Raw genomic sequence first — 13,116 nt, 5'->3', positions numbered from 1 at the left:
CAAAAAAAAAAAAAAAAAAAAAAAAAATATATATATATATATATATATATAGAGAGAGAGAGAGAGAGAGAGAGAGAGAGAGAGAGAGGGAGAGAGAAACTCAAGTAGGGTTATACCATCACACAAATAAGTATGAAAAAATTATTATTATACAAACATCACTTTTGGTCAAATTTCATTCTTCACATTTGGCATGGAGCTCATAAAATTTGTGGTGAAAAGTATATTTGTGGTACTGTAAAAAGTAACTCCTTAAGAAAAATGATAAGACACTGAACACTAACAATTGGGCATGCTAAGTCTTTTTTAAATTAAACATAGTCAATAAAATGCAAACATTTCTTACATTTCACAAATGTCTCTGGACTTGAAACACCTACATGCATAATTAAACTCAAAACATATTCTAACTAGTAACACCCACAGTGAGTCCTTTTTCATCAATGTTTTTTCCAAAAAAGTAAAACCTCTGGGTTAAATCAGTATATTCTGGCTTAATGTCTTCATCTTTTCTCCCAGAAGCTTCTGATGGCTCACCTGTTTTTAAACATCATTCTGCCCCATTCAATACAGACACCTTATCAAATGTAAAGAACACATCTGGAAGTTCTATGTCATAAATTTCACATTATTAGCAATCTGAGTGTTCACATCTTCACATACCAAGAAACCAAGAACTTTATAACTAAAAACCCAGCCACTTAAACTCCTGAAAAATGTTCTAATTACGTGGTTGATTTCGGTCTCTCTTTGATTCCCTGTAAAAACACAACCACATTCTTAACAAGTGGTGTCTCTTTTCAATTCAAGTTCCTGCAAATCTCAGAAATTATCTAACATTCCTCTGAAGTAAGTCAAGTGATGTAATTGGGCATTCTTAATTAGTAAGAGAACAATTCATTGACTTATTACCAGGACCTAGTCACATTTCCTGACCTTACTGTAACTGCCCTGATAACGGACTGTTCTCTCACCTCTTCAAAGAACTATAGCTAAAGAAGTGATCTTTGTTCAGGTTGAATGTGAAAGAATAGCAAGGACGACACATTTCTAAATTTAACTTCTGGAATTTTTCAGTTAAATTTGACTTTCTCCATGAAAGTAAGGCTTCTCTATTGCAACAAATACGTTAAAAGGAAGACTAATGAAGTCATAAAACATCGAAGTCATTAGAGAATTCCGAGCACATCTGAGGGTGGCTCTGGGGATTAATGAGGTAACATGCATTGCAGCCCCTACCTAAGTAGGCACTTGGTTGGAACCTGGACCTGAATGACCAAGTATAACACTCTCATTTTACAGATAAGAAAACTGAGGCAGGAAAGACAAACTCTTACCACATACGCATGGAAGGGTTTACCAAAAGTGAACAGAAAATGATTGACTTAAGGTGTAGAGTAACCAAAAGATGATCTGTGATATTAGCGTGGTTTTAGTTACACAAGTGATAAAAAATAACTTTCATACCCTCATCTCAAGGGACTTTTCTAATTTCCCCCTAAGAGTGACTCTATTCCTGATGACTTTATGTCCTGGTTCCAAAAATAAAACTAAGTCGAGGAAAGTCATATCCCTAATCATTGCACTTCCATTATTTATTCTAAAAACATTTACTTAAAATTATTCCAAGGCTTGACAATTTAATGCGATGGAAGCTCAAACCACATCACTTTAACAAATTCCCTCCACAGCCCACAGTTTCTCTTTGCTGCTCTCCCCGTTTAAGTGGCTAGTCCGCTGTTTTCAGCACTAAGGAAGTCTCTGAAAGTCAACCAAGCTGCTTCTGGCCAGATCTGAGGAGACTAGAAATCTTTGTCAATAGTTATCTTCACAGGTGTTTTTACCTTTATTATTATTATTATTTTGTATGCCTGGAACTCAAGTGAAACATCAGCTTGAAAAGGCAGGGCTCAGCCGGAAGTGGCCTGGCCGTCCAACCGCACCTGTCACTTTTTACCTGTTTGCAAGACCACAGTTTTCTCTTCTCCATCCAGAGACATAATACTGAAATTATAGATGGTTCCCGCTTGTAAATCCTTGGGGTTACATCCATAGGTGGTGGTGTCTATCCGCACGGGGTGGCAGCACGCGACCCCCGACGTGTCACTGCTGCAGATGAGGCTAAAGTTACAGGGTGACGCCAAAGTTCTCCACTGGAGAGACACGGACCGGCTGGAGACCCTGGACTCTGTCAGGGTGAAGTTGCATCTCACTGGCTCCCCCAGTCCAGTCTGAAAAGGAAGCAGAACAACAGCTGAAGCCCGCTGTCTAGACCTGCCCAGAGACGAGTCCGTAGCAAGCTGCCCAAACTGCTCCACTCACCCCTGGCCCCCAGCCTGAGCCCATCCATCCTTTGGCCCCCCAGCCAGAGAAGAGGCCCGCAGCCCAGGAGGGTGGCCACCTTCTCCCTAGCTGCTTTTTCTCCGGAGCAGCTGGAAAGAGAAGGTGGCTTGTTGCCTTTGACAGTGGCACGAGCTGTCAGTCTGGCTGGGGGCTCAGAAGAGGATGGCTCATTCTTCCCCAGGGAGAGGAAAAAATTCCGCCCGCGGGGACCTCTTCTCGGGCCCCTCACCTGCAGCAGGCTCAGCGCGGTCCACAGGGCCAGCCCGGCTCCATGGCTCCGCATGGCGCTCAGCGGTTCCCCCTGACTCGACCGCTGGGCTGGGACGCGGGGCGGCCCCGACGGCCTGCGGAGCGGGGACCACTTGTTGCGCGCGCTCAGCGCGCCCCGCGGGCGCAGAGCGCTGGCCTCCGGGCTGACGACGCGCGGGGGCCGCCGCCGCCGCCGCTGATGTTGCTGCCGCCCCGGGCCGGCTGCGGACGCGAGAGGCGGCGGGGGCCGGCAGCGCGCCGCCCTTCCCACGCTGCCATTCTGACCCGCGCTGCCTCGCCCCGAGCCCCGGCCGCGGACTTCCGCAATCAAAAGGCAATTTCCTCGTCTCCCGGCAAAGAAACAATGCGCCGGCGAGGGAGGGAGCCCCGAGGAGCCAACGCCTGAGGCTGCCAAGGGGGCCCGAGGCGGGCCAAGATGCCCCCGCCTCTCCCGCCGGGGGTCCCGGCCGGGTCTGCGGAGCTCTGCCTCCTTCTCCGCCTCCCCGCCCGACTTTCACTTTTTCCCAGTCCGTGGTCCTCAACACCACCGTCTCAGCCGCAATAAGACTTGCGCCCTCTCACTTTCCATCTCCGCACCCCGCCCCCTCCCTCCCTCCACACCCTGCGCCCGCCGCTCCCTGTCTTCCTCATCTGCTTTCTCCAGGGCCTCTTTTCCCAGGATTAAACTTGACCACAGCAGATTTCTCTAGGTCGCCTCACTCTTTCCTGAAGCCTTTTATTAGAGTGCTTTTGCCCCTCTCACCTCAAAGCATTCATTTGTCCCAACGTGTATCCCCCTGACACCATCAAGAGAGAAAGACCCCGAAAGGATGGTGTCCATTGTCAACTTGACCTTCATTTTTTCCTGCTATTCACTTTCCCCTTTCTCTTGTGTAGAGGTCTGTGCCCTCCCTAAATCTTACGCACATGGTGCTAACCAAGAACAAGTATAATCACCACCAATCGTCCAGCCCACAAGCAAAGCAGTTTCATCACTGACCATCCAGTAGTTAAAGTCATTTCATCCATAACTGTCCAAGCAATATAAGAAAGCAATACGAGCTCTCGTTTGTGGAAAATACGCTTGACGGCTCAGCTTCCCACATATTACAAGAAAGTGAAATTCACTTAGTTTTTAGCACTAACTTTATGCTAACTTTTAGCAACTGCCTCAGTACCTGAGTGATCATGTATCTGAAAATGGATTTTAAAAGAGTTCCTGATAACCGAAGAACAAAAATGTTTAATTGGTCATAGGTGATAGTAGGAAAATATTGCAACAACCTTAATAATGTTTGACTGCTTTTCTTTGGGTGTCATCCCTGACAACTGCCGGAAGAGAGGAGATTTTTCAAAACAATATTTGAGCTACATCAATGGGAAGGATGGCATATTCTTTTCTTTTTCAAATAGATTATACATAAAGCTATATTATTGACTGTTATATCAAAGATACCTACGTGGAGGAAAAGCAGAAAAAAACGAAAAAGTGAAAATTATTTCAATTCTTTTAGAAAACTTGTGTTTTTAAAAAATTTTTTTAATGAAAAGATGAAGTTTCTACTCCTTCGAAGATTCTATGGGCTTTTAATCTGCAGCCAGACTAGAGATCTTAAATTTCTTTTTCAAGTTAGCAGACACTCAAAGAAGTTCAAACCTAAAACACGTGTGTATTTCTAGGAAAATGGAATCTTTCTTATTTCTCTGCCCAGGTCACTTGTCTTACCAAAGAACTTTTGCCCTCCATATTTTGCCCCCAACTTCAATGACTTTTCACAGCCTGGCATTCCTTCTGGCATCATCAGAGATACTCCTCTTCTCCCCCCCTTAGAGACTGCAATCCTACAGGCTGCCTCCAGCCTTTACAGGGGTCTTTTTCAGCTTTATTCCTTTTTCACATTACCGTTTTCTTTTCTGGCTACATTCAGAAGACAATGTGATTTCCTCGTCTGTAAAACTGCAATAATATCTACTCTAAATACTTCCCAGAGCTGTTATGAAGAATAAGATCACATATGTTAAAGCACCTTTGCAAACTTTAATGTGCTGTCCAATTGTCAGTTTGCCTAGTGATAGGTTGCATCCAAATCACACAGTTTGCTCTCTTTCAAATTCATCCATCACATAGGTCCCACTTACCTAACTTCTGCTGCCCATCCTTCTCTTTGTCAAAAACCAAAGAGGTTTTTACATTTTTCTCATAGATTGACCCTCAGATTTGAAACATTCCTTCCCAAATTCACTAAATATCCCTCTGTCCTTTGCAGAAATCTTCTATAAATCCTGTCTTTTTCAAGTTCTCCAAGGTTTCTCACATTTTTTTTAAACTACATGTTACCAACCTACTATACCTTGACAGTTAATTTTAAAATAGTATTTGATATCCAATACACTGTCTGACTATAATGCAGTATACTGCCTTATAGTAGAGGCAACTGCAACAAAAAGGCAAAATGTGAAGAGGACTAATCAAACAAGGCAATAAGAAAATATGCTCATAACACTCTTCAGATGCTTCCAAATTCTGTTATTAACAGTGACCTGCTAATAATAACCCTGGGAATAGGAATTAGAAAAAGAAGGAGCAATTTCTTCAAATACAATTATTTAATTTTTGATCTATCAGAGAGACATATACATTTAGAGTCTTGTGCTTTTTATCTATTTTGATACCAATGTATATGAAGAATTATAGCAATTTGTGAAGGAAAGGACTGGGAGTCAGAGATATTTCTTTCCCAAAGGTATATAACAGCTGGTTCTTTTTTTGGAGAATCTTAAGGCTCACAGCAAAGCTCCCAATTAATTAGTGGGTCCTAAATAACCTATAGGAATGAATATACTACGAAACAAGGAGAGAAAGTTTAAACTCAGGTTTTTACTGATTACATTTTAAAAGCTGATTTACCTTTTAAAAACACTTATATTAATATGAAAAATTAGAGAGACATGTAATAGATTCAAGGCAGTAAGAAACTGGGAAAAGCTGCCAGATAACATCTCTTCCTAGAGGAGTTTATTTGAAACTACTGTACAAAGTACAAATAAGATGATTCATTTTATTCTTTGTTCTCATCTTTGTTTGGAATTCCTCAACTTCTTTTGAACCTATTTATCCTGTGTAATGACACTACATTTGCTTTAGAAGTTACTGCATTCCAGGAATTTGGAATCAGCCTCTCTGTAACTTTTCAGGGGACAACCTCTTCTCTTTGCCACTAGGAAACCTTTCCCAGACTGCAGGGGAAGGGTGGGACTGCTTTTGGTTAGACATGAGTGCCTAATGTTAAACCGTTGGTTAAACAGCTGCCTTTTAAACAAATAGTCATAACAATTAATGAATAATTGTTCTAATTTATATATTCATTAATTATGATTTCATGGATGAAAGCATGGCTCTTATCATGTCATGAACATACATGTTGAATGATACAACCGATCATCAGGGGTTCCAGGGTCACATTTTGAGAGCTGTTACTTTACATCAGGGTTTGAGCTGGGTGCAGAGAAGGTTGGGGGCTGAAGGGAGAGTGGATTGGTAAAGTTGATTGGTTAATTCAAAATCCTCACTCATGACCTAAAACGCCTTTCATGACCTGGCCCCTGCTTACTCCATGCCTCTCTCCTGCTTGCCTCCTATGCTCCAGTGGCCTGGGTCTAATAATTCATTTACTCATTCATTCAGCAAATATTGACTGAGCACCTACCGTGTGCCAGGCCCTGGTTTAGGTTTTGGAGACACCCCCAAGAAGCTGACTCTTTCCTGCCCCAGGGCCTTTGTGCCTGCCATTTCCTTTTCTTGGACCACTCCTGCCCAGGAGGTCTGCTTATCTGTCTTTCTCCCAATCTTTAGGTCTCAGCTTAAACACATCTCCATGGGGCCAGGCCCTTTCTGACCTCATAGGGGAAAAGTGTGCTGTTATCAATCTTCATCTCAGCAACCCATTTATTTAATTCTGAACATTAGTGACACTTGGTAATAATCCAGTTATTTATATGTTTGTATACAGTCTGCCTTCCCTAGCCATATGGAGAATTCCTTTAGGGCAGAGTCTTTGTCTGTCTTGCTCTTCTTGCACAGAGTTTGGCATACAGTGGAGTTTCAACAAATATTTGTTGAGTGAGTAGATGAATGAATGAATGATTGAATGAGTGAAACTTTGTAGCTGCTCAATAAATATTATTATCTGAATAAACACTGTAAACAAGTCCTTCTAGACATATTCCTGCCGGATGCCTCAAATATCATCTTGAAAGGGAGGGAGGGATGGAGCAGAGGAATAAAAGAGGGAAGGGCAAAGGAATAAAAGAGAGGAAGAAGAGAAGATTGATTTTGAAGAGGAAGAGGTGGGAAAAGATGAATGGGAGGGAAGATGAAGGGAGGAAAAGGAGAAAGGGGAAGGAGGTAGTAACATTTAGGACAGTGGTTCTCAAAAGCTAGTATCAGCATCATCTGAGAACTTGCTAGAAACATAAAATCTAAGGGTCCTACTACAACCTGAGGAATTTGAAATGTTCTGTTGGAGCCAAATAATCTCTGTGTGTGCCTGTGTATGTATGTGTGTGTGTGTGCGCGTGTGTGCCTGTGTATGTGTGTGTGTGTGTGTGTGTGTGTGTATTTAACAAGCCTTCCTGCTCTAGTTGGTGAAAAAGAGCTATCCAAATTCCAAACAAAAGCCTTAGATTGTCAATCCCCTACTCTAAACTCTGATCCAGTTGTCATTTTTTTTCTTTATTTTTTGCGGTATGCAGGCCTCTCACTGTTGTGGCCTCTCCCGTTGCGGAGCACAGGCTCCGGACGCGCAGGCTCAGCGGCCATGGCTCACGGGCCCAGCTGCTCCGCGGCATGTGGGATCTTCCCGGACCGGGGCACGAACCCGTGTCCCCTGCATCGGCAGGTGGACTCTCAACCACTGTGCCACCAGGGAAGCCCAACCCCCAGATATTTTTAAAAAGAAGAAAGCCTAGCAATTAGGGTATGTGTCAGTTAAAAACAATTACAAGATGGCAAAATCCTTTTCTCCGTTTCAATCTGAAACTGTTTCAATAATACATTACAGCAAAAGTGAATACGATTTTTAACCTGCAGCCGGTGTCATGCATTTAAAAAGAGATTTATTAAAATTTAAGGTAAGATAATTTTGATAAGCAATTTTTAAAAAAGGACTGTGACTTTTGTGTTTAGAGATACTGTTCTGGGATATGTATATTTCAAGGAATCTTTCTAGCTTCCTAGGTTGTAACCTTCCTAGGTCATAGCTCTCCTGGAAAATGGAAATCATACAGGCATTTGGGGGTGGTTTAATGAGGGGGCGGATAAAATGAGAAGGTGCATGTTATATTTATAGCACCTCCCTGGCTAAAGGATGATAGTATGTTAGATAGTATGATTATTAGTACTAATAATAGTAGATGAATAACAATAAATCATGGATTCTGAGCACCCAGCAATGCTAGAGAGAATGACAAAGTCCACGGACAAGAATGTCTTTCTGAGAACATCCAAATAATCATAAATTACCATTGCTGTCAATCCCATACTCAAGAGAAATTCCTCAAGAGATCAGCACAGAAGACATTTACCGGCTGCTCTGACTGTCGGCAGTGCCAGGATTTTTTTAAATCCTGGAAGGGAGGGGTGGGAGTGCTGGATGTGTCTCTAACAGCAGCTCCACCATCTCTCCCAGACACATCTCTAAGGTTTCTTGGTATTTTCTTTCTACATCAATTTTTTACCCTCTTCCCTTCCCCCACTTTTTTTTTTTTTTTTAAATCTGGAGGAAATGAACTTTGCATAGCTCTTGTCAGAGCTTTGTAACTGTACACAGACGAATGACTTAAAACCAGATGTGACTGTAAACGAATCACTTTTTCAACCTCAAGCACTTCTGCTGCATCTTCATTCCCACTTTTCCGGTGCTACTACCCCACCCTCGGAAATGAGTCGGCCCACACACGAACGGAATCAAGGCGTTAATGCGGCCAGTGGGGCTGCCTGTATGGGCGTGACTGCTATACATTCTGGTTTCAGGAGCAAGGTCATGATTCTCGTGACTATCCAAGCCCTAGGATAGTAAATAAACAAAACATGGCTAACATTGGCTTTAAGGGAAAGGAGAGTAAAAACAAAAGAAATGATCACACATCTCATCTCCCTTAGACAGTGATGATTGGAGGGTAAAGATTCTGTCTTCTTTTTTTCTGTGTATCATGTTGTTAGAACATCATTTCACATGAATTCACTGGAGCTCGCAAACAGAGGGCTCCCTATTTGACCAGCACATACGCCTTTTCTGGCTTTTATAGTGTGATCTTAATATAGTTTTCTAAAAATGGAATAAGCAGGTAATGTTGAGAAAAACAGGAGATTTTAAAGGGGAAAAATATCTGGATTTTTCACTTTTCATTAAAAAAATTAAAAGGTGGAGGCATGCTGGGCCAGCATTCTGCCCACCTTGTCCACACAGCGCATCTCAGACTCCCCTGACTGTTGAAGCTGAGAGTGATCAAAGTGGAAGATCAAAGGATCTTACCATGTTTTTCAAAAATATAATGATAAAACCATCAGCTAGATTAGAAACCTCTTGATGGAAGGAGTCATGGCTCTTCGTTATCTCTCCCACATGTCCAGGTTGTGGAGACTCAATGTCTGTTCATCTATTGACAGTAAATATTCACAGCTCACCACTAAACAAGGACATGGCTAAGTACTGGGGAATCTTAAAAGCAATTGTATTCTTCAGTTGCTCCAATGCAGACCTGTAACCCTTAGCATCACAGAATCCAATAATACCTAGCACCTAAGCCTTAGGATAGGCTAGTGCACAAGCAGCCTCTGACTCCATGGAAGACCAAATCCTTCTAGAATAATCCAGAGGTCATTGGATTCAGGCCACCAAGGTCAGAACTCTTAGCAAAGCATCTACTGCGGTATCCTCTCCACAGCTTTGCTGTCCTGGGCTGGAAGTACAGCCTTGCACAAAGAGGAGCAAACAACAAATGTTCGCAGACACACAGATGAAGGGCAAGCACCTGGTAAAGCTACACTGGTGGTGTGTGTTCATTGGCCCAGATCTATTAGAGATCCAGATCAGAAGAGCTTTGATGAAAAAACAGGTACCTCCTGTGTACTTTCCAAATAAAAATCACCCTAGTGGTGATCTCATCTGGATTTTTTAGTAGGATTCTGTTGCCAGCTCCCCCAGAGGGTGGGAAGGATGAAAAGGATCTTCCCTTCAAAGACAGCCCCTGGAATTCATAGCATTTCCCCTTTCAGTGACTTTTCACTGTATTTCATAACTGGTTTTCAAAGCTGTTATTCTGTGAGTGGAATGAATACGTGGGCACAACCAATATGTAACTGGGGTAAATTACAGGGATTTAAAGTACTTAGCAATCTTTTCCAGAGTTTATTTATCTTATCTTCATACTTATCATCCAGCTCATTCACCAGTTCTGACCCTTGGATTTACTGCTCTTTCTTGCAAATTCATCATCATTTCTCACGGTGTTTGCTCTCCTCTCCCCCCATCCACCCCCTCTCTCCTCCTGGTCCTTGAAGAAGATGGACAGGTCTTTGTAAGTCTGAGCCACTGGTCTACCCCTAACTCAGGAGCATGCCTTGGATTCTACCCTATAAAAGCCCTCAAGCAAAATACTCTTTTTATTTTTTAAACTTTTTTGTTTGGAAATAATTTCAAACTTACAGATAAGCGGTGAAAATTATATGGAGTGCTACGACATATCCTTACCAAGACCCACTCATCTTTTTTCTTTGAGCATTCCCCCACATTTGCTTTATTATCATCTCTTTCTCCCTCTATATGATACTTTTACCTAAACCATTTCAGAGTGGGCTGCATATCTTCTGAATTAAGTTTGTAATCTCAGTAAAGATATCAAATTTAAGATATGCAAAATTGATACAATGCTTTAATCCACAATCCGTATTTCAACTTCGCCAGTTGACTCAAGCATGTCCCTTTAGCATTTTTTGTTGTTGTTGTTTTTTGTCTGTTAAGGAGCCCACCCAGGATCCTGTGTTATATTTAGTTGTCAAGTCTCTTAATCTTCCATAATCTGGAACAATTCATCAGCCTTTAAAAATGATTTTTATGACACTGACTTTTTTGAATGATACAGGTTAGTTATTTCTATGGTACGTGTTTTCCTCCATTTGCATTTGTCTGATGTTTCCTGATAATTAGATTCAAGTTATAGATACATCTCCAGCAGAACTGTTCCTCTTCTCTTGTGTTCAATGGTTTTTTCTAACAGGTTGACTATTCAATTATTCTCCAATGGATCATAAACATAATTGCACATTAGAATCAATGGGGAGATTTTTACACTCTGGTGCTGATGTCCTGTGTCAGTAAATTCTGATTCAGTAGGTCTGAGGGAGAATTTTGGAACCTGCATCTTCAAAAAGCTTCCCAGGTGATTCTGATGTATGTAAGACCAGGGCCGAGAGCCACAGACTTCCTATCTCAATTTGTACATTCTGATTTCTCCTTCGATCTCATTTCCCCTCCTTTGCTATGTTCTCTCCTCTCTGCATCAACCCTCATCTGGGCTTGACCTCATCTGCTGAGAGAAACCCATGTGCCAGAGAAATACTGGCAGGTTAAAGAGCCCATTTCAATGCACATATTCTGTTTGATGGTTGCATTTTATGGGCATATGATTTATATTGTGACAAAATATGAACCCAGTCTTTTGGTGCACAAAATGGAGCGTCAGGCAAATCCCCTATAACTAAAAGAAAATGAAAGAAAAGAAAAATCCTTGAGATTTTAAAGCCAGAGAGGGTCGAGCGAATTGTAAACCATATTATGCTGTTGGCACCTAGTAATCCATATTAGTGGGCCATCTGAGAGAACTGCAGCCCTTTGTCAGAATTAGACTTGAATGATGCTAATTATAAATTAGGGTCTTCAGGAACACATCCCTCCCGCAATATTGTTCCCGCTAGAATGGACTTCCTGTACTAGGGGCAGTCTCAGAAAAGTCTGTTTGTCTTTTATCCCATTCACTCTGGACAATCTAAGAACTACCCTTGGTCCTGAGGAATCATTAGGAGATGGTGTGGGGTGCTTTGTTTTGCTACATCTTTGTACTTCTCCTTCTAGGTGTTTGTCTCAGTGAAGGGGAATATTGTCCCATCTTTAGTTCTGGCCACAGAGCGGTGGTGGCAGTGGAGAGACTCCCCTGTGTTTAAGTAGCACGATAAAGGGCTCTGGGGTGGGAGGAGGTGAAGGTGTTTTGCATTTGCCACCGCACTTATTTGGAGACTCACGTTGGTTTGTGATGTCTCTGAGGGCCAACTGGAAGGAAGCACAGAGCCGTTAAACTCAGACCAGCACCACAATGGCTATTCATGAACTGAGGAAATGTGGTCCGTCTCCCGGGCCCAGGCCAGGGCAGGGTGGGGAAGGGAAGAAGGGGGTGTGCCTTCAAACCAGATTGAGGGATGTTGAGTAGAATCAGAACCAGCCAGTAACATTTTTACTGCATGTTCAAGGCTTGATTCCTTTGAAAGCAGTTTCACATAATAACGCTGGTCCATCTGGTTCTTAGAACAACCCTGTGATGCAGGCAGGGTAGGGGTGATGAAACAACAACAGGAAGTTAGTATTGCTTGCGAACATTATTGAGTACTTATCGTGTATAGCCAAGGCACTAAGCACTTTTCTTAATCAGATTTTAATCCTCACAACTGTTTTATGAGGCAGATAGAGTACCTTAATTATCCTGATTTTAGAGAGGAAACAAGTATGACGAGTAACTAGTAGGTGACACCACTTGCATTTACACCAGCTTTCTCTGACGTGAGAGCCCTAGCTCTTTACCGCTTTATCAAACCGCCTCCCCCGAGGTCACATGGCTGAGAGGGGATCCAGACTGGACCTCTCTTGAGAGTCCACTGCTCAAATGATAAATGGAGGCTGCTCAGATTTTGATGCTAAACAAAATTCCAAGGCCTGGCTTCCCTCCCTTTGGAGGACACTTCTGCACATTTAACTCTTCCCCTTGTATCTCATGCTCAGGTCCCCAAAAGATTGACTTCCTGCTGCCTCCAGCCCTGACTGTCTCTCCTTGCCCATAGGGAATGGCTAATACATGCAGGGTACACTTCTCACACCTGCCTCTGGCCTGATCTACAACTGGGCTTGTGCACAAGCACACAGGATATCTCTGTGGATGTAGTATGCAGGGATGCCTGGCTGAGGGCGTGCACGGGTGCTGAAATCCAGCTGATGTTCCAATACAGAGTCTCGTGCATTCCCGGTGGAACCATGTGCCTGGAACCCCCTTTTTCTAGAACACAGAAAGCCTAGAGTCTAGCAGCAGTTCTCTATCTCCCCAGGCTCCACTCACCCACCCTGGGCCCCATTCCTTCAATGTTGTACACTCTGCAAAGTCACAGCAGGAGGCTGGAATTAGATACATTAATTTCTGCTACTTGATTATTTAGCTTTTATGTCACCACCCCCTCTTACCCCCTCATGACACATGCACAAA

General features: G+C 42.8%; 1 protein-coding gene across 4 annotated transcripts in view; it reads right to left on the bottom strand.

The window, feature by feature from the left end:
* PTPRB (protein tyrosine phosphatase receptor type B) overlaps nt 1-13,116 on the bottom strand; it is a 117,113-nt gene that overhangs the window by 87,364 nt on the left and 16,633 nt on the right. For 3 of the 4 annotated variants that reach the window (XR_012324601.1, XM_019918603.2, XM_073789227.1), the window contains exon 4: nt 1,958-2,231. Coding sequence is in view for 3 of the 4 variants with exons in the window: in XM_019918603.2 (XP_019774162.1) it covers nt 1,958-2,231 (274 nt within the window). In the remaining variant the exon portion in view is untranslated. Of the gene's footprint in view, nt 1-1,957; nt 2,232-2,572; nt 3,089-13,116 lie in introns of those variants that run through there. The other variant, XM_019918605.3, reaches the window with a different exon arrangement.

Source organism: Tursiops truncatus, chromosome 11 (assembly GCF_011762595.2).
Source record: "Tursiops truncatus isolate mTurTru1 chromosome 11, mTurTru1.mat.Y, whole genome shotgun sequence".
Classification (NCBI taxonomy): Eukaryota; Metazoa; Chordata; class Mammalia; order Artiodactyla; family Delphinidae; genus Tursiops; species Tursiops truncatus.
Note: the sequence above shows the minus strand (reverse complement) of the source record. Positions and strands in the feature narration are given on the sequence as shown.